At 42.3% G+C, this 21,191-nt stretch overlaps 1 protein-coding gene across 1 annotated transcript in view; it reads left to right on the forward strand.

The window, feature by feature from the left end:
• The window catches only part of LOC143799541 (UPF0462 protein C4orf33 homolog), a 95,118-nt gene extending 74,504 nt beyond the window's left edge, over positions 1–20,614 (forward strand). The window contains exon 7 of the mRNA XM_077281154.1: positions 19,731–20,614. Coding sequence (XP_077137269.1) covers positions 19,731–19,827 — 97 coding nt within the window. The 3' untranslated portion in view covers positions 19,828–20,614. The remainder of the gene's footprint in view (positions 1–19,730) is intronic.
• The last annotated feature ends 577 nt before the right edge of the window (positions 20,615–21,191 follow it).

Here is a 21,191-nt window from a genome sequence, read left to right on the forward strand (position 1 = left end):
ATTGAAAATATCTAATCCTATCTCTGAAAGGTGAACTAAATCGTGCCTGTATAGGCCCGGCAAAAAACCCTCTAGGTCTTCGTGCCTGAAAGAGAAGCCGTTAATCATGGGAAGGAATTTTGACATTGCTCGGTTGACCCTTTTTCGAATCTTCTCTATAAATGAAAGTTCAACGCTGTTCCATAGCAACCTTGGAAAGATCTCTGAAAAAACAAAAGAGGAACACAGAGAAAACTGCTTGAAAAATAAAAAATCTGATCTAAAAAGAGCTAATAATTCCAACGTTTTGGTTTTCCCGAGATCATTTCCTCCTAGATGAAAGATTACCAAATCCGGAGAAGGAAACCTAGAAAAACATTTTTTAAACTCCACCGGAAGATTATACCAGGACATCCCTCTTACGCTGTGCCAAAAAATTTGAACAACATCTTGGCTAAAAGAAAGGTTCTCAGAATAAAAACGTAGCCTAGCTCTCTTCTGAGCTCAAAACACATATGAGTGTCCAACGATCCATACAATCTTGGAACCTGAAATAAAATCAAACTTAGTTATCATATAATTCATGTCTCACATACAGCTTGAATCTACCCGATTCCCATCTTCCCAGCCGCATAATCTGAGAATCTTGTAAACCAGCTCTAGCCGCCTCTGTTGCCGCTCCTATTCGAAAAGAGTGAGAAGTAAATCTTAAATGATCCTTTTTCAATACCTGCAAGCATTTTTTTAAGACTGCGTTAAACTGAAAAATGGTTGCAGGGCTGCCATCCGAATGCACAAACAACGGTCCTGCTATAATAGGCCTAACACTCAACCATTTTTTAATATTTACAACTGGGCAAAAATCTTCGTCCGGCAAGGCATCAAGTGTCATCCTGAAACCTCTGCCCGATTGATCTGTTTTGGATCTCCTTATAAATAGAAATAAGTGAGAATCCGAAACAGTAACATCAGAAACCATTAGACCCGATATTGTATCTTTCTTAGCTGATACTATTTCCCCGACCCTTAACGCTCCAAAAAACGCTAGAGAAAATGCAGCAGAAAACAACGATGCCTCAAATGAATTATTACAAACGCTCTGAAGGGATACACAAAGATCCCTTAAGCGCGGGAGGGAAATCGGGCGTCTAGTATCCGGTTTAAAATTGGTTCGTTTAAACCTCTTCAAAAACTGTTTGATAGGGAACAAACTTGTCAACGGAATTTTACCAAACAATTTAAAAAAGAAAGACACCCCAGCCAAGGATTTCGCGACCGCCGAATACGATAACCCTTTTTTACAAAGAAATTCGGCGAATCTCAAACCGGAAATAGGGCTGGAGAGGCTATAATCGAAATTATTTAACCTGCAAAAATTAATCCATTGCTGCCATGCAGCTGAGTAACCAGCCCATGATCTCGCTGATAAAGAATTTTCAATAAAATGCGGAATTAGCTCAAAACCCTGTCCCAAAGCTCCTGTGGGCAAGGCGTCGGATCCATATCTGCCGTGGGTACCTGTTGGTGAAAAATTTCCCATTGTTGATAGCACAGAGAGTCCGAGATTGATTCTAGCCTATTCTTTCCCAATTTGGCTTTCAACCATATATTTAAATTAAGGCATAACAGTACTAACTGCCTCAGAATTTTCATGGCCCAGACATTTTTAAAAGTAAGTGTGTTAATCCCGAATAAATCACCTTTGTTGTTTGACAAAATTATGATCCTATTATCTCTCATTAGGTGTCCCCACAAATAAAGACCTGCATAAATCGAAAAAAGTTCCAAAACCATAGTATTACCAATCAAATTGTTACGAACCCAAGAATCAGGCCATTTGTGAGACACCCAATGAGGGGAAAACAGGATACCAAGACCCATATTGGAATCACAAGAACACGCAAAATTGAAGGTATCAGCCAGAACAAAAGCCGATTGCCAACAGGATTTACCGTTGTAACCTGCTAAAAATGCACGCCAAATCTTGGCATCCTCTCTCAAATCTGATGAGACTCTGATATGTGAATTTGGAGAAGAGACTCCTATGGTGGAGTTATAAAGCCGTCTAGAAAAAATTCTTCCCATCGGGATCACTCGTAGAGCGAAGTTTAGTAGGCCCAGCAAGGACTGCATGTCTTTCAGAGTTACCTTCTTTTTGGCCAAGAATTTATCCAAAGAATTCAGCAATTTTGCAATCTTATCTTCGGGAAGCCTACATTCCATCTCAACTGAATCGAGTGTAATACCCAAGAAATCGATCACATTCGTAGGAAAGCAGGTCTTGTCGTGTGCTAATGGGACCCCAAATTTATCGCACATGGCTATGAAGCAATTTAATGCATCCAGACAAGCATTGGATGAAGTAGGCCTGACAAACAAAAAGTCATCTAGGTAGTGTAAAATTCCAGCATCCTGCAAGCTGTACTCAACTACCCAGTGGAGAAAAGTTGAAAAACTCTCAAAGTAATAGCAGGAAAGGGAAAAACCCATGGGTAAACACATATCAAAGAAAAACTGATTATCAAAGTGAAAACCCAAGGAATTGAAACCTAACAGATGCACAGGAAGCAACCGAAAGGCATACTTAATGTCGGATTTAGCCATCAGCGAGAACCTACCAAATTTTTTAAGAAGATCAACCGCGGAGTCGAAAGAAGAATAAGAAACAGAACATAGGGATTTATCCACTTCATCATTCAGCGAGGAACCTGATGAGTAAGATAAATGATGAATCATGCGGAAGCTACCCGACTCTTTCTTTGGTACGATCCCCAGGGGGGAAATCCGAAAATTCTCAAATGGGGGAGAAGAGAAGGGACCCGCTATTCTACCTAAGCTTAATTCTTCTAAAATCTTTTTCCTAGCTACTTCGCGTTGCAAATAGAGAGATGATAGATTTTTTACTACCACACAACCCGGGCCTTTCAATTGTGGGACTTCAAAACCATAACAGAACCCATTGAATAATAAATTACTGGTCGCTTGGTTTGGATAGATGTTTAGCCACCATAGCATTTCTGATAGTCTCACCGGGGTCTGCACTTTTTGAAATTGGATCCCTGGAAGCTGTCTGAGGTGCTTGTTTTCGGAAGCACTTGGAACCAGGGTGCTGGTTCCCACAAAAGGAGCACTCATGCCGAAACCTGCATGAGTTGCGCCATTTGCATGTAGATTCATTAAATGCGAAACAGACTCCTTTTTTTTGAAAGCTAGAATTTGGTTGTCTATTGGGGTACTGCCTTTGTGGAAGCATCAGGTTAATCCACAAACCTACATCTTTTATGCCCCAAGAAATATTGGGGTGTACTGCTAATTTTTGCCTGAACGCTTCGTCGTAGTGGAGCCAGGCAAGGCCTCCAAAATTGCGGAAGGCCTCCAAAATAATGTCTATGTGCTGAAACAGCTTGCTACATAAATTGGGAGACTTCTCCCCTAAAACCGCTGCATAAATACAGAACGCCTGCAGCCAGTTATTGAAGGACTTCAATGGGCCACGTTTTGAGTCGTCTTCGAGTTTTATGTCCTTGTCTGACCTAAATGAATGTTCTTTCTGGGGGAGTAATGAAAATAAATCAACATAGTTATTATTCCAGATGAGCTCCTTAACCGCAGAGCTCAGATGGAATCCGAGAGGTGTAAGTTTGCAAGTCAAAGCCTCCTTGTATGGGTTCTGAGGTACTGGGATGCCCTCAGAGTTAGTGGGTAGCAAAGCACTAGAAGAATTACTAATAGAATCCCCTAAAGACTCTGCCAACACACTCTTAATCATATCCCTAAGCTGGTTAGGATGCACAGACAGGGGCACAATGTTTATCTCACCCCTTCTGGACGATCCTCCTCTCTGCGTCTGATCCTCTGAGCAGCCCGCGCTCAAGCCTTGGACAGAAGGCGAACGCAGCTGAGATTCTTCTGAAGCTGGAGAAGTCTGTTCTTCCTCTGAGTCTTCGGTTCGGATGCTGATCGTCGGCGTAGCCTGCTTCGTATGAGGAGCGGGGGCTGGCAGTGCCGCTGCCACCCGGCGAGATGATGCCGCTGCAGCGCTTTTACGGCTGCTAGCGGGAGGAGACCTCCTGGCACTTTGCTGTGATGGCGCCGCTTTGTACTAGCGCTGCGAGACTCGCACCGGACTCCGGGATTTGCTGGCGGCTGGGCGGCGTGGCCTCTTACGAACATCCGGTACGCGGCCACTATGACATGGAGACGGAAGGGGCAGCGATAAGCTCCTCTGCGGCGTCTTCCTTCTGGAGCGGCTAGCTGGAATCACCGCCGTGCCCACTTCAAGCACCGGCGGCTGTACCTGAGGGCTCGGTAACGGAATCCTTGTGCTGTCATCCTGAGGTGCAGGTAAGGGGTTGGTGGCTAAACAGCTTCTCAGCCATTCTACCCCGTCTTCTTTACCGGCTCTTGACAGAAGTTGTTGTAAGAGGTCTTCCATGCTGTATCTTCAGTTTCTTCAGTTCACCGACGTCTGAGGTGAAATTCAAATTCCAGGGCTTTTTATATCTCCGGAAAAAACCGCCAAAGCCCGCATTGACCAATGAGGAGCTCCTATTTGAGCGCCAATATTCAATTAAAACCAGATTAAACTGCTTCTGGCAAAAAACGCCAAAGCTTACTTCAGTCACCACTAATAACCAACCACAATATTAAAGTGACTCACAGTTTTCCTTCGGGGCCTGTGAGGCCATGAGACCCCCCCTATAATTTTGATATTATTGACGGGGGAGGGCTAACATGAGAAATGTATGTGAAATGTGTGTGAAATACATGTGAAATGTGTGTGAAATACATGTGAAATGTACGCGAAATGCGTGTGAAATACATGCGAAATGCATGTGAAATTCGTGTGCCAACTGTGTAGGAAATGTGTGTGAAAAGTGTGTGCAGTGTATGTGAAATGTATGCGAAATGTGTGTGCAATGTGAGTGAAATGTGTGCGAAATGTGTGTGAAATGTGTGCGCAATGTGTGTGCAATGTGAGTGAAATGTGTGTGAAATGTGTGTGAAATGTGTGCGCAATGTGTGTGAAATGTCTGCAATGTATGTGAAATGTGTGCGAAATGTGTGCAAAATGTGTGCACAATGTGAAATGTGTGTGAAATGCGTGTGAATGCGTGTGAATGTGTGCTGTAAGACAATGTAAGATTTCTCTTACTGAGTGTATTGGGGGACACTCACTTGGCGCGGGATTAATGTAGCCAGGCACAATTTTCTAACAAAACAGTCCATGCGGTTTATTGAATATGCCATAAACCGGGTTATGCAAAGTTCATTATTTATATCACATAAAACACAACAGGCACCAACAGTCTCTTTGGTACCTGACGGGAGCTCCTGCTCCTCATGCCGACTCCGTTAACCTCTTCTGGGTAAGCTGCCTAACGGGGATCACCAACTTGCCTGGTCAATACACAGTAGTCAGTCCAGACCTCACCGAAGGACTCCAGCTTCCCCACACTCCGTTAACACTCTTCTGGGTAAGCTGCCTAACGGGGATCCCCAACTTGCCTGGTCGGCACCCAGTAGTCAGTCCAGACCTCACCGAAGGACTCCAGCTTCCCCACACAGTAACTGTCCCTGGCCCCGCAGATCCCGGTCCTCACCTCGTGCTATTCAGGGATCCGGTCCTCGTCGCAGGACCTCCCAACACCCAGGTAGCCAGGACCCTGCCTGGTGGCCTAGTCCGGGTATTCTTCAGGACGTCCTTCCCCAGCTGGGAACGTCCAATACCCAGGCCACCCGAAGCCAAGTCTCACGGTCTCAGGTGCATGCAGGACCCTAGTCATTCCTAGGACAATCCAGCACCGACCATCTCAGGTGCTTGCAGGACCCTAGTCATTCCTAGGACAATCCAGCACCGACCATCTCAGGTGCTTGCAGGACCCTAGTCATTCCTAGGACAATCCAGCACCATCCATACATCAGGTTCCTCGGTTCCAGGTGCTCACAGGACCCTAGTCATTCCTAGGACGATCCAGCACCTTCACTGGTCAGGTCCATACAGAGGAACCACAAAGGACCTACCGGACACACCTCTCAGCTCCACACACAGGGAGCTCACAACGAACACTGACCCACACCCTGGTCACGTTACATACTGGTAACCACTCCCCTGGGTGGGAGTGTGTGTGTGTGGCTAGTCTGACCCTCCCATCTCTCATGACTAGCCCTGCCAATCTCCCATGAGAACTATACACATAAAGGTACCGTCACACTAAGCGACGCTGCAGCGATAGCGACAGCAATGCCGATCGCTGCAGCGTCGCTGTGTGGTCGCTGGAGAGCTGTCACACAGACCGCTCTCCAGCGACCAGCGATGCCGAGGTCCCCGGGTAACCAGGGTAAACATCGGGTTGCTAAGCGCAGGGCCGCGCTTAGTAACCCGATGTTTACCCTGGTTACCAGCGTAAAAGTTAAAAAAACAAACAGTACATGCTCACCTGCGCGTCCCCCAGCCTCTGCATCCTGACGCTGACTGAGCTCCGGCCCTAACAGCACAGCGGTGACGTCACCGCTGTTGCTTTCACTTTCAGTTTAGGGCCGGCGCTTTAGTGTCAGGAAGCAGAGGCTGGGGGACGCGCAGGTGAGTATGTACTGTTTGTTTTTTTAACTTTTACGCTGGTAACCAGGGTAAACATCGGGTTACTAAGCGCGGCCCTGCGCTTAGTAACCCGATGTTTACCCTGGTTACCAGTGTAAAATATCGCTGGTATCGTCGCTTTTGCTGTCAAACACGGCGATACACGGCGACCTAGCGACCAAATAATGTGCAGACCTTCTAGCAGCGACCAGCAATTTCACAGCGGGATCCAGATCGCTGCTGCGTGTCAAATACAGCGATATCGCCATCCAGGTCGCTGCAACGTCACGGATTGCTGGCGATATCGCCTAGTGTGACGGTACCTTAACACAAACTCTTGAGGGACTACAGGTCCCAGCAGACCAACTTACACTCAGATTGACAGTGCAGAGTAACCTCCTCTGCAACACACATATTGGCCATTCACAATCCTGCCAAACTTTCTCTCTATACCATCACGTATCCAAGCGCATACTGGGGAGATCATGCAGCGCCCCCTACCTGTTACAGGGGTTACTGCATCACATATATCACAGTGCGAAATGTATGTGAAATGTGTGCGAAATGCATGTGAAATACATGTGAAATGCGTGTGAAATGTGTGCGCAATGTATGTGAAATGTGTGCGAAATGCATGTGAAATACATGTGAAATACATGTGAAATGCGTGTGAAATACCTGTGAAATGCATGTGAAATGCGTGTGAAATGTGTGCGCAATTTATGTGAAATGTGTGCGAAATGTGTGTGAATACGTGTGAAATGTGTGTGAAATGCGTGGGAAATGTGTGTGAAATGCGTGGGAAATGTGTGTGAAATGCGTGTGAAATACGTGTGAAATGTGTGTGAAATGTATGTGAAATGTGTGTGAATGCGTGTGAAATGTATGTGAAATGCTTTTGAAATGTGTGTGCAATGTGTGTGATATGCGTGTGAAATGTGTGTGAAATGCGTGTGATATGCGTGTGAATGTGTGTGAAATGCGTGTGAAATGCGTGTGAAATACGTGTGAAATGTGTGTGAAATACGTGTGAAATGTGTGTGAAATGTATGTGAAATGTGTGTGAATGCGTGTGAAATGTGTGAAATGCGTGTGAAATGTGTGCGCAATGTGTGTGAAATGTGTGTGATATGCGTGTGAAATGTGTGTGAAATGCGTGTGAAATGTGTGTGAAATGCATGTGAAATGCGTGTGAAATGCGTGTGAAATGTGTGCGTAATGTGTGCGTAATGCGTGTGAAATGCGTGTGTAATGCGTGTGAAATGCGTGTGAAATGCGTGTGAAATGCGTGTGAAATGCGTGTGAAATGCTTGTGAAATGCGTGTGAAATGTATGTGAAATGTGTGTGAAATGCGTGTGAAATGTGTGTGAAATGCGTGTGAAATGTATGTGAAATGCGTGTGAAATGTATGTGAAATGCGTGTGAAATGTGTGTGAAATGTGTGTGAAATGTGTGTGAAATGTATGTGAAATGTGTGTGAATGCGTGTGAAATGTATGTGAAATGTGTGTGAAATGTGTGTGAAATGTGTGTGAAATGTATGTGAAATGTGTGTGAAATGCATGTGAAATGTGTGTGAAATGTATGTGAATGGTGAAATGTGTGTGAAATGTCTGCGCAATGTATGTGAAGTGTGTGTGAAATGTGTGTGAAATGTATGTGAAATGTGTGTGAAATGTGTGTGAAATGCGTGTGAAATGTGTGTGAAATGTATGTGAAATGTGTGTGAAATGCGTGTGAAATGTCTGCGCAATGTATGTGAAGTGTGTGTGAAATGTGTGTGAAATGTATGTGAAATGTGTGTGAAATGTCTGCACAATGTATGTGAAGTGTGTGTGAAATGTGTGTGAAATTTGTGTGAAATGTGTGTGAAATGTATGTGAAATGTGTGTGAAATGTATGTGAAATGTGTGCGAAATGTGTGTGAAATGTCTGCGCAATGTATGTGAAGTGTGTGTGAAATGTGTGTGAAATGTTTGCGCAATGTATGTGAAGTGTGTGAAATGCGCGTGAAATGTGTGTGAAGTGTGTGTGAAATGTCTGCGCTATGTATGTGAATTGTGTGAAATGCGTGTGAATGCGCGTGAAATGTGTGTGAAGTGTGTGTGAAATGTCTGCGCTATGTATGTGAATTGCGTGTGAAATGCGTGTGAAATGTGTGTGAAATGTGTGTGAAGTGTGCACCTTTTTATAGCTCTATTAGAAAACTATGACCTTGGTTTATGGCAAAAACAGGTATAATCTTTTTGTCAAGTGGGGACCATAATGTAGAAAGGCGTGACACCGGCGTTTTGGAACCAGACAGATGAACATGTCACATCTAGGGTGTATTAAAAGATTGTAATCAATTTCTTGCTTCCATAGCACAGCGACATCATTCCATTCAGTGACAAAAAGACTTCTATTGCTCTAATACCGGCACAGAAGTGTCACTTCTCAGGTTTTGTCATTAGGCAGGATGTTTGTGCTGACATTTGTGTCTCAGGAACTCTTCCCAATGCCAATCTTCCTCATAGCAGTGCTGTATCTTATTGTCATCCTCATGATGATTGTCCCACATCCAGTTTATTTACATGAATAGTCTTCTTGGACTCTTGGGTATGTGCACACGTTGCGGATTTCTTGCAGAAATTTCCTGAAGAAAACCGGAAATTTTCTGCAAGAAATCCGCATTTTTTTTTTTGCGTTTTTTTTCCGTTTTTTTTGCGTTTTTTTAGCATTCTGCAAGCGTAATTAGCTTGCAGAATGCTAAAGTTTTCCAAGCGATCTGTAGCATCGCTTGGAAAACTGACTGACAAGTTGGTCACACTTGTCAAACATACTGTTTGACAAGTGTGACCAACTTTTTACTATAGATGCAGCTTATGCAGCATCTATAGTAAAAGAGAGAATGTTTAAAAATAATAAAAAAAATAAAAAAATGCTTATACTCACCCAGACATCTCATCAGCGGCGTCCGTTCGTCTTCCTATAGCTGGTGTGTGCGCGCAGGACCTTCCGTGACGTCACGGTCACGTGAGCGGTCACATGACCGCTCACGACCAATCACAGGACAGTGACGTCATCGGCGAGGTCCTTCGCCGCACATCAGCTACAGGAACCGAACGGCAGCGTGCAGTGGAGGCGGGAAGACATCGAGGGTGAGTATAGGACTGTTTTTTATTTTAATTCTTATTTTTTGACCACTTATATGGTGCCCAGTGCGTGGAGGAGAGTCTCCTCTCCTCCACCCTGGGTACCAACCGCACATAATCTGCTTACTTCCCGCATCGTGGGCACAGCCCCGTGCGGGAAGTAAGCAGATCAATGGACCCCTAGGTGTGCGGAATCCCCTGCAATTCCGCATTTTAATGAACATGTTGCTTTTTTTTCCGCGATGCGATTTTTTCGCGGAAAAAAAGGCTACATTTGCACAAAAAATGCGGAATACACTTAAAATAATAGGAGGCATATGTAAGCGTTTTTTTCGCGTTTTTATCACGTTTTTATAGCGAAAAAACGCGAAAAAAACGCGAAAAATACTGAACGTGTGCACATGGCCTGTTGGCTCCGGAGATGCAGTGCTCATGGACAGCATTCACGTGAGGCCTCATAAATATTCCATGTAGAAAGACGTAACTATAAATGTGTTAAGTTCATGCAGATTTCCATTAGCTAGTTTTCCCACTTTATTCATGTACAATCAATAGAATGCATTTTTTATTCTAGTGCTATTATTTAAAGACTTACACCTTTCATATACAATTATTATGCTGAGAGGCGGGCACAGGCTTGCTATTTCTTTTCACAGAATAGTTCATAGTGTGACATGTGTATTGAAGTGTACAATTAATGTAATACATTTATGCACATTGGTAAAAACCTCAACGTGGAATGATTGCATAAATGATACACTTTTAAAAAGATTTGCTATTGTGATATTAAAGTGCCTGCATGGGAAATGGGTTTCTATGGGTTTGTATGGTCTGTGTGACCTGGTGTAGATACACAACGTCTGCTCTGCATTTTGATGAGTACCTGACTAGGGCTGCTTGATCAGTAATCGCACACAGCACAATGTAATCAACCTCACAATCATCTTTATAGCACAACCAACACAGGAAATGTCATTAGCTTTTCCTCTTCTTTTTTTCAGTCTTCATCTTTTTCTTTCCATTTATCATCTTCATCTTCTATTCCTTACTTCCCACTTCTCTTTACTTTTCACAATTTTTTCTTCTGGTTATCTTTTTGTTCCCTCTCTGTTGTTTTCTTCTCGTTTGGCATTTTTTTTTGTTTTCAACTTTTCCCTGTACTTACAGTAGTTACCTTCTTTATCTACTTGGCACCTTCTGTCCTACCTTCCCTCCCATGTCTCTTGTAACATGGTGCTTTTCTTTGGTTTCTCCTCCTTCTCTTTTTCCTTTCCTTGCCTTTTCTTCTCTTTTTCTCAAATGATAATGTCGTCTTCTTCATCTTTTTTTCTACTTCATGGCTTAGGCTACGTTCACATTTGCGGTCAGCGCCGCAGCGTCGGGCGCCGCAGCGTCGCCGCATGCGTCATGCGCCCCTATATTTAACATGGGGGCGCATGGACATGCGTCGCACTTGCGTTTTGCGCCGCATGCGTCACTGCGGCGCCCGCGTCCGGGCGCAGAGGACGCAGCAAGTTGCATTTTTGCTGCGTCCAAAATCAATGAAAAAAAGGACGCATGTGGCGCAAAACGCAGCGTTGTGCATGCGTTTTGCTGCGTTTTTGTTTGCATTGTGCGTTGCGGCGCTGACGCTGCGGCGCAAAACGCAAATGTGAACGTAGCCTTACATGTTTTTTTAATCTCCTTTCCTTGTCTGTCATCTCCTTGTCTGATGGTTGTATCTTCTTCCACTCATTTTCCTTATTTGTTCTTTGATTTTACTTCTTTTCCCTTTCTCCTTGCTTTTTGCTTGCAGTGTCCTTCTTTGGTACACCATTCTATACCATGATGAGAAACAAATAAATAAACTGAACATAATAAAGCACTAAATACCAAATTAAACATTACAAAAGAAGCTGGCAGTGCTTTCTTAAAGTGTGCATCAAGGCCACATAATGCTACGTAAACCGGTTATCCAGATAGCATATTCTGAGCAAACACGGATGAATCAACAGTAGAATTGTGAAGTATATAACCAAAGCAAGAGTCGTTGAATACTATCGTCTGTTCCGATTGTCTAAAAAGTAGGTTTTAACCAAGAAATAGAAATAACATACAGAAGTAACACACTGCAGAGCCAGGGTACATTTGAAACAAGCCACATGTTTAGTGTAAAGTGTACCTATCATTCAAGTTAGATTTTTGATATGGTATACTAAGTTAAAATTCTTGCCACAGGTTGGTCCAATAGAAACTTCCATGGGCAGAAGCGTTCAGCTCTTGCACGAATGAGCACAGATTGGTGTCGGGACCCATAGACTTTCATTTGTGCCTGTACACTTCTATGAGGATGCGCTCATGGAGGGACTGATTAATTTTGCATGCTGAACTGTGTGCTTCTAAGCAGCCATTTAGGCAATTTGTGGGGGTCTTAGAAGCTGGCCCTTAAAGGGAATCTGTCACCAGAAGTTTATCCACCAAACTATTTAAATGCACATAACTATCACAATATTCATGTCACAAACAGTATTTCCAGGTTGGGACTATAACCAATTTTTGTGTTCCCCTACCAATAATGATAAATTAATACAGGGTGGAGTACTCCTATAACATTACATACCCTAAAAATACAGTTGCTGGAGTAGCCAAAAAACACCAAAATTTATTAAAATGTTATAATTCTATTGAAACATGATTCAAATTTTTGTATGTGATATAATGGTCTTATGCAGATGAAAATGCTAGTGGAGGATGTTCCATAGCCACATAAAACAAATTGGTATAAAAATAAGTGCAACACAATTTATAATAGCATAAAATAGAGTAATTACTCTGGGAATTACTACATCCTATCACGATACAGGAAAGAAATATATCTTGGTACCGTGTTAGCCAGTAGATAGAAAAATATTTAGAATTGAGAGTCCTCAGTGGTTGATACCTTTTAATGGCTAACTGAAAAGATGGTAACAAATTGCAAGCTTTCGAGACTACATACGTCTCTTCATCAGGCAAAGACTAAAACAAATTCTGAAGAATCACATATTTATGCACAACATAGTATAGGAAAAAAAAAAAAAAAAAGGGAAAAAAAACCATGGATAAGCTAGGTGACATGAAGCAGAATTACCATGGGTGATAAACAGTTACGTCCATAAATATTGGGCCAATTCTTAGATAAGGATTGTTTTATTGTCCTGTGATTAGGGTCTCGTTCTGTTGTGATTACCCCACATGGTCTGAGGGGCAAGTTCATTAGTTGATGTAAAAAGACATAAATCCGTGTGACACATTCATTCCTGCATTTAGAGTGTCAAAGGTCGTCATCAGTTTATACTCCCAGACTCTTCTGTCTCTCTGAGTTTTGAAGTTACTTTTCAATACAAGTAATTTCATGTCCATAATGCTATGATTTGGGAGACAGAAATGTATTGCCACAGGTATATCCATTCTTTTTTCTTTTATTGTATGGCGATGAGAGTTCATCCTTGTTCTCAGTTTCTGCCCTGTCTCCCCCACATACAGACCCCCAGTTGGACATTTAGTACAAATAATTAGGTACACCACATTAGAAGTGACGCAGCTGAAAGTACCTGGTATCTTGTAGTCCTGGTGTGAATTGGGGATCTTTATCTTGTCCGTGGTCATTATAAATGGACAGGTTTTACATTTTTTCTGATTGCAGGGAAAGGTACCTGCAGCTGTTGGAGAGGACAGGGAGCTTCTGACAATGATGCTTCTTAGATTTGGGGGCTGCCTAAAACACAGTAGTGGGGGGTCTGGAAAAATGGATTGTAAGCGGGCATCTTTTTGCAGTAAAGGTTGTAATTTCCGTGCAGCTCCCCTTAGCGCCTCCAGATTTGGATTGTAGGTGACCACTAGAGGCACCCGGTTATTTTCTTCTTTAGTTTTGTAATGTAGCAGGTGATTCCTTGATATTCTGGTGGCTCTTGTAATCTGATTTTCAATTGTTCTTGGATGGTAGCCCTGATTCAAAAAGGTCTTTCTGAGGCGACCCAGGTGTTCATCCCTATCCATTGGGTTGGAACATATATGATTGTATCTGATGGCTTGGCTGTAGACAATGGAGTTTTTTATGTGTTTTGGATGGAAACTGTCCCATTTAAGGTATGCTGGACGGTCGATTGGCTTCTGATACAGGGACGTCTCTATTTTATTGTTCTGCAGCTTAATGATGGACAGTTTCCATCCAAAACACAAGGGGAGCTGCACGGAAATTACAACCTTTACTGCAAAAAGATGCCCGCTTACAATCCATTTTTCCAGACCCCCCACTACTGTGTTTTAGGCAGCCCCTCAGAGAGACAGAAGAGTCTGGGAGTATAAACTGATGACGACCTTTGACACTCTAAATGCAGGAATGAATGTGTCACACGGATTTATGTCTTTTTACATCAACTAATGAACTTGCCCCTCAGACCATGTGGGGTAATCACAACAGAACGAGACCCTAATCACAGGACAATAAAACAATCCTTATCTAAGAATTGGCCCAATATTTATGGACGTAACTGTTTATCACCCATGGTAATTCTGCTTCATGTCACCTAGCTTATCCATGGTTTTTTTTCCCTTTTTTTTTTTTTTTTTCTCTATACTATGTTGTGCATAAATATGTGATTCTTCAGAATTTGTTTTAGTCTTTGCCTGATGAAGAGACGTATGTAGTCTCGAAAGCTTGCAATTTGTTACCATCTTTTCAGTTAGCCATTAAAAGGTATCAACCACTGAGGACTCTCAATTCTAAATATTTTTTACATCCTATCACATGATGAATACCATTATTGCACATAGATGCCATAAAGTTCACAGTAAAATGCAAAAATGAATGCAAAGTGCACTGCTTACTTATAATGTGCCAAGGAAACCCTGGTGGTTTGTGGCTACTCCAGCAGTTGTCTTTTGTCTTTTTTGGGTATACAATATTTATATGTGCATGTAGCTCTTTCAAAGACAAGTCCAGCAATACCTTTACATAGTCAGTCTGTCTCACCCTTTCAGACAAAGCAGTGTTTGAACTAACATGTATGAATTTAAGGCTGGAAATCTGAAGCCTCTGTCACTCCAGCTCTGTTACCCACCCAGCGCCTCAGTGAGGTATTAGAAGGTGGAGCTGGGTGGGGAATAAAGCTGAAGTGATAGAGGCTTCCAATATACACCTTCCTTTACATATCTCCAGCGATTTTTTTTTTAAATTTCAGCTCTGGATTGGGGCCAGTAATGTAAGTTCCCTGCCCTTAGTATTATGCATGCCTGCTGCTGTCTTCACCTCTTCCCAGCGCCGCTCCGGTCCATACCGCTATCTTGTGGCTGCTATTTCTGACTGACCTGAAGTCAGAGGTAACAGTCGCAAACTCTCAGTGTAAGTCTATGAGTGTCTCATCCTGGTTCTTATAGACTCACATTGAGACCCATTGATAGCCTGGGAAGTTCCATGTTTATTACCCCCTTCCCAGCCTATAGACATCTGCCCCGACCTGTCGGCTTTCTCTCTGCTGGTTATTAAAATTTCTGGGGACCACACGCCATTTTTTTCTTTAAGTTATTTAATTATTAGCTAAATACATGAACATTATACTACAGATGCACTGCACTAATGTGACTGACATTTTTCTATCTATTCTATGTACACTGCTCAAAAAAATAAAGGGAACATTTAAACAACAGAATATAACTCCAAGTAAATCAAACTTCTGTGAAATCAAACTGTCCACTTAGGAATCAACACTGTTTGACAATCAATTTCACATGCTGTTGTGCAAATGGAATAGACAACAGATGGAAATTATTGGCAATTATCAAGACACACTCAATAAAGGAGTGGTTCTGCAGGTGGGGACCACAGACCATGTCTCAGTACCAATGCTTTCTGGCTGATGTTTTGGTCACTTTTGAATGTTGGTTGTGCTTTCACACTCGTGGTAGCATGAGATGGACTCTACAACCGACACAAGTGGCTCAGGTAGTGCAGCTAATCCGGGATGGCAAATGAATGCAAGTTGTGGCAAGAAGGTTTGCTGTATCTGTTAGCGTAGTGTTCAGAGGCTGGAGGTGCTACCAGGAGACAGGCCAGTACACCAGGAGATGTGGAGGGGGCCATAGGAGGGCAACAACCCAGCAGCAGGACCGCTACCTCAGCCTTTGGGCAAGGGGAAACTAGAGGAGCACTGCGAGAGCCCTGCAAAATGACCTCCATCAGGCTACAAATGTGCATGTGTCTGCACAGTTAGAAACCGACTCCATGAGGATGGTCTGAGTGCCCGACGTCCACAGATGGAGGTTGTGCTCACAGCCCAACACCATGCAGGATGCTTGGCATTTGCCATAGAACACTAGGATTGGCAAATTCACCACTGGCACCCTGTGCTCTTCAAAGATGAAAGCAGGTTTACCCTGAGCACATGTGACAAATGTGACAGAGTCTGGAGATGCCATGGAGAGCGATCTGCTGCCTGCCATTTCCTTTAGCATGACCGATTTTGCAGTGGGTCAGTAATGGTGTGGAGTGGCATTTCTTTGGAAAGCTGCACAGCCCTCCACATGCTCACGAGAGGTAGCCTGACTGCCATTAGGTACCGAGATGAGATTCTCAGACCCCTTGTGAGACCGTATGCTGGTGTGGTTGGCCCTGGGTTCCTCCTAATGCAGGACAATGCCAGACCTCATGTGGCAGGAGTGTGTCAGCAGTTCCTGCAAGATGAAGGCATTGAAGCTATGGACTGGCCCGCCCGTTCCCCAGACCTGAATCCGATTGAACACATCTGGGACATCATGTCTTGCACCATCCACCAACATCACGTTGCACCACAGACTGTCCAGGAGTTGGTGGATGCTTTAGTCCATGTCTGGGAGGAGATCCCTCAGGAGACCATCTGCTGCCTCATCAGGAGCATGCCCAGGCATTGTAGGAAGGTCATACAGGCACGTGGATGCGACACACACACTACTGAGCATCATTTCCTTGTCTTGAGGCATTTCCACTGAAGTTGGATCAGCCTGTAACTTCATTTTCCACTTTGATTTTGAGCATCATTCCAACTCCAGACCTCCATGGGATATTAAAACCTACAAGAAAAAAAAGTAAGCAAAAACCCTGATGTAACTAAGTAAAAAAGCAAAAGTGCATTTAAATAGCACAGAGTTTTTAGTAATACTGTTTTTTGATCAAAAAATAGCACAAAAGCCATCCCACCGCATCAAGGTAACTCTAATCGGACAGTCCTACACTGTCTGGGATATTAGTTGTGATTTACATTGATAATTTTTAGGTTTTATTGTTCTTAACACATTTTACTATGTAATGACTAAAGATTTACAACTGGAATATTTCATTCAGTGATGTCTAGGATGTGGGATTTTAGTGTTCCCTTTATTTTTTTGAGCAGTGTGTATATCTATTCTATCTTTGCTATTCTGACAGGTCACACAGTGAATTTAAATGTCAGATTTTCTATAAGATGGGTTGATAAAAATTGGACGGCACATGCATGGTTGTGCCGCGTGATTTTTTGCTCGCACCCATTGACTTGCATTGGTGAGTCTTGTCTGATACACATGGCAAATCGCAGCATGCTGTGATTTTTTTCTCAGTCTGATCTGTTCTGAGAAAAAAAAAATGACAGATGAGCAGGGATTCATAGAATAACATTAGTCAGAGTGCAGCCCAATTTTTTTAATCTGATTGTACTTGTCCATTTGAGTATGAGCCTGAAGACAGCAGCTGGTAAGTATAAGACTGAAACAGGGAACTTAGATTAATAGCACCACTCCAGCAGCAAAATAAAATAAGCAGCTGGAATGGTGCTTTAACGTGCTGATTTCTAATCGATGAATGTAAAGGTATTGCTGGACTTGTCCTTGAAAGAGCTACGTGCACTTATACATAGGCTGGGGTGTGAAATCCCATATAACATATAAAAATCATTTTAAATATTTACACTTTCTTGTTTTGAACTATTAGTTTTCTTTGGCTTTGTTCTTTATTTTGTTACTATAACCATTTATTATATGCAAGCGATTTAACAAATCAGTGTAGTCATTTTATGAAATGTGTATGCTCATCTTAGTAATTTATGCTTAAAGTGCTGTAGTTCAGTGGTTGTAATCTAGTTTTAAGTCACTGCCATGTCATTTTACGTGAGTGATTTAAGGAGTTAATAATTAGGTTCCCGATGTTTAAATATCCTTTTAAAGAGTTCTTAGTTAACGTCGGAGATGAGTCATTCAGGAGCTTCATATATTTGCTGTGCAGAGAGTGGCTACACACACCGTCTGTTAGATCAATGAGCTGTCAGGTGTCCTCATTTTACAGCATTTTACAAAGCCATCCACAACCTGTCTCCTCCATACATCTGTGACATGGTCTCCCGGTACTTACCCACACACAACCTTCGATCCTCACAAGATCTCCTTCTCTACTCCCCTTTTATCTCTCCTTCCCACAACCACATACAAGACTTCTCCCGTGCTTCCACCATACTCTGGAACTCTCTACCCCAACTCATCAGACTTTCGCCTACCACGGAAACTTTCAAAAGGAACCTGAAGACCCACCTCTTCTGACAAGCCTACAACCTGCAGTGATCCTCAGTCTACTGAACCACCGCACAACCAGCTCTACCCTCTCCTACTGTATCCTCACCCATCCCCTGTAGACTATGAGCCCTCACGGGCAGGGTCCTCTCTCCTTATGTACTTGTGTGTGCCTTGTATTGCTCATGTTTATTGGACTTGTCTATGTATGCCCCTTTTTCACATGTAAAGTGCAATGGAATTAATGGTGCTATAAAAATTATTATTATTAATAATAATAGACACTTTGTGGATACTTTAGCTTTAAGGGATCTTTCTAGAGTTTCATAGATTTTAAGGATGAAGGCAGACAATTGAGTTCAACTTATATCCTACATGTTGATCCAGAGGAAGGCAAACACCTATTGTGGCAGACACTAATAGCTCCATGTAAGGGGAAAAATTACTTCAAGAAACATAAGACTAAGAAATATATCATATCAGAGAAATCTGGTTCTTTCCGTTCCTGGACTGATTATTCATTTTCAAAATTCTCAACTTTTGGGTAAAATTTTCAGTGAAGACAGATTTTTACATTACTGAGATAGGAAATGGCAGTTCCCTATGGTGAGGGAGTAGCTCTACCTCCAGCTCCTTTCTCCTCTTCCTCTCTTCCCTCTGTATAAAATGTTATCAGTAGCAGCTGCCATATCCTAGGTCAGTAATGTAAAAATCTGTCTTCACTGACTAAAGATTTTACCCCAAAATTGAGATTTTCAAAAATGAGTGATCAGTCCTGTAGGAGAAAGAAGCTAATTTCTCTGATTAGATATGGCCCAAGTTTCTTATTTTCATGTGTACTATTGATTTATGAAATAAAAATTAAAATGACGGTTAAACTCTTTAAATGAGAGGATGCAAAGACAGAGTAAATACCCCATTGTACTTCCTTAGCAGCCTTATTATGGTTCCAAACACATCTGTAATATACGGTAAGTACAGATGTAGGAGGCCATTTGTGCATTGACTCATCTCTTTATCTTTAGTAGCTGCCCTATTACTTCCTCCCACTCCCACTAACTGCCCAGTGATACTGGAAGAAATGTAATGCTTGAGAGAAAGGCAGGGGAATAGGCAAAAGGATGATTTTGACAGGTACATCCCAAACAGAATCAGCGTTCTACTAGCGCAGTTAGAGTCTAACTAGTGATGAGTGAACATGCTCAGGTGTTATCCAAGCATGCTCGGGTGCTAACTGAGCAACTTCAGCGGCTGCATGTCTCGCGGCTGTTCGACAGACGCAACACATGCAGGGATTGTCTGTCTGTTAGTCAATCACTGCATGTGTTGTGGCTAACAGCCTCGAGACATGAAAGTGCAGGGACTCAAACATATTATTCGAGCACGCCGAGTTCACTCGGTTAGCACTCTTACCCGAGCACATTCGCTCATCACTAATTTTAATATTATTTTTACATGTTTCTTTGCATATATTTATACTTGTGTCTATGTGCTTACTTTTATAGTCATCGTCTGGAGTATTTCAATGAATTTCACCTCAAATGGATTATGGGAGAAGAATGGCAACAACCCAACTCTTCCTTCTGGGAACCTACTGCTTGATAACTTCTGCTTCATATTAGAAAAGTCTCCCAGTGCTTCTTATACCCAATGTTAACACAATATTAGATGTCCTTATTATTTTTGACAACATCATGATTAAGAGACTCTGAAGGACCCGCTCTTGGATTTTGTCTATTCCCAGAAACCCACCCTAGACATGAAAATGGGCCAGGTCTAATACTTTCTGCCTATAGGGTCCTGCTCTCAGGAGTTGAGAAAAAAATAAATGAAAACTAAGTTAATTCAACTTCTCAGCCCCTTTTTACCATGATGTAGCCAGTTTAGCATGTAAAATGTGGTGAAAGATCCTTTTTATATGAGAGTTGAATTTCATCTGTGAAAGTATGAGTGCTCACATTCACTGATTGCTAAAGCTCTTTTCACATCTAGTTTTTTGCACATTTGAGTATTCTAGGATGTTCACAGGCCCTTTATCCACCCAATGAATGCCAAACAGTGTGTCAGCATATAGAATAGTGTAATCTGCTACACTTTCCTGTGCAGAGGGATACAGAAAAAAAGTACACAATGAATTGCACATTTTTGTATGGGAAACTTTGGTGGAAATCTCTCAATATATCCTTAATTTAATAAGGTGTACAACATTTACTACTGAGATGAGATGTGAATAGAACTTTACAAATATCTTAAAATGGTGAGAAATTGAAACAAAATATATGAAAAAAAGTTGTAGCACTTTTTATTTAGGAAGGGATTGAGCTCTATTTTTCTAAATCTGGAACAATCTTTATGTTCAGTTCAAAAGACTTTAAACCCCTTTGGACTATAATAATCACAAATTTCTTAATACAGTAAGTTCTACATTTTTACTCTGTAGTTTGTTCATTTAATATGCATTTGCTGGAATAAAATATTTCTTTCTGTTGCTCTGAGTATTTATGTAATCTCCTGGGACCACCAATGTCAGTCCAGGAAACAGTAGAGGAAGAATCCTTGAAAATCCCCATTTTATCCTCATTACAAAAATTCGTGTACCCCAAGTCCGGTGGCATGCCCCTCCAACATATCCCAGTTAGACGTGATCAGCTGGACTGTAACTAGGGCTTATTTTTGGAGTCAGACTTATATTTCAAGAATACTCAAAAATCCTGTAAAATCATGCATGGGCTTATTTTCTGCGTAGGTCTTATTTTCGGGGAAGCCCTGATTACTGACTATATGATATAACTGTTTTTACAGTTGATAAATGAAAAATCAACCTCTGCAGGACTATATCTTCAACCCTCGAGTTGGTACTATGGGTGTACAAAGGGTCCAATATGACATGGGCAGACTTCAGACAGTCCATATACTCTTAATTATTGCATAGTCCTTTAACGGAAATCTGTCACCAGGTTCTTGCT

The sequence above is a fragment of the Ranitomeya variabilis genome, chromosome 1 (assembly GCF_051348905.1).
Source record: "Ranitomeya variabilis isolate aRanVar5 chromosome 1, aRanVar5.hap1, whole genome shotgun sequence".
In the NCBI taxonomy this organism is placed as follows: domain Eukaryota; kingdom Metazoa; phylum Chordata; class Amphibia; order Anura; family Dendrobatidae; genus Ranitomeya; species Ranitomeya variabilis.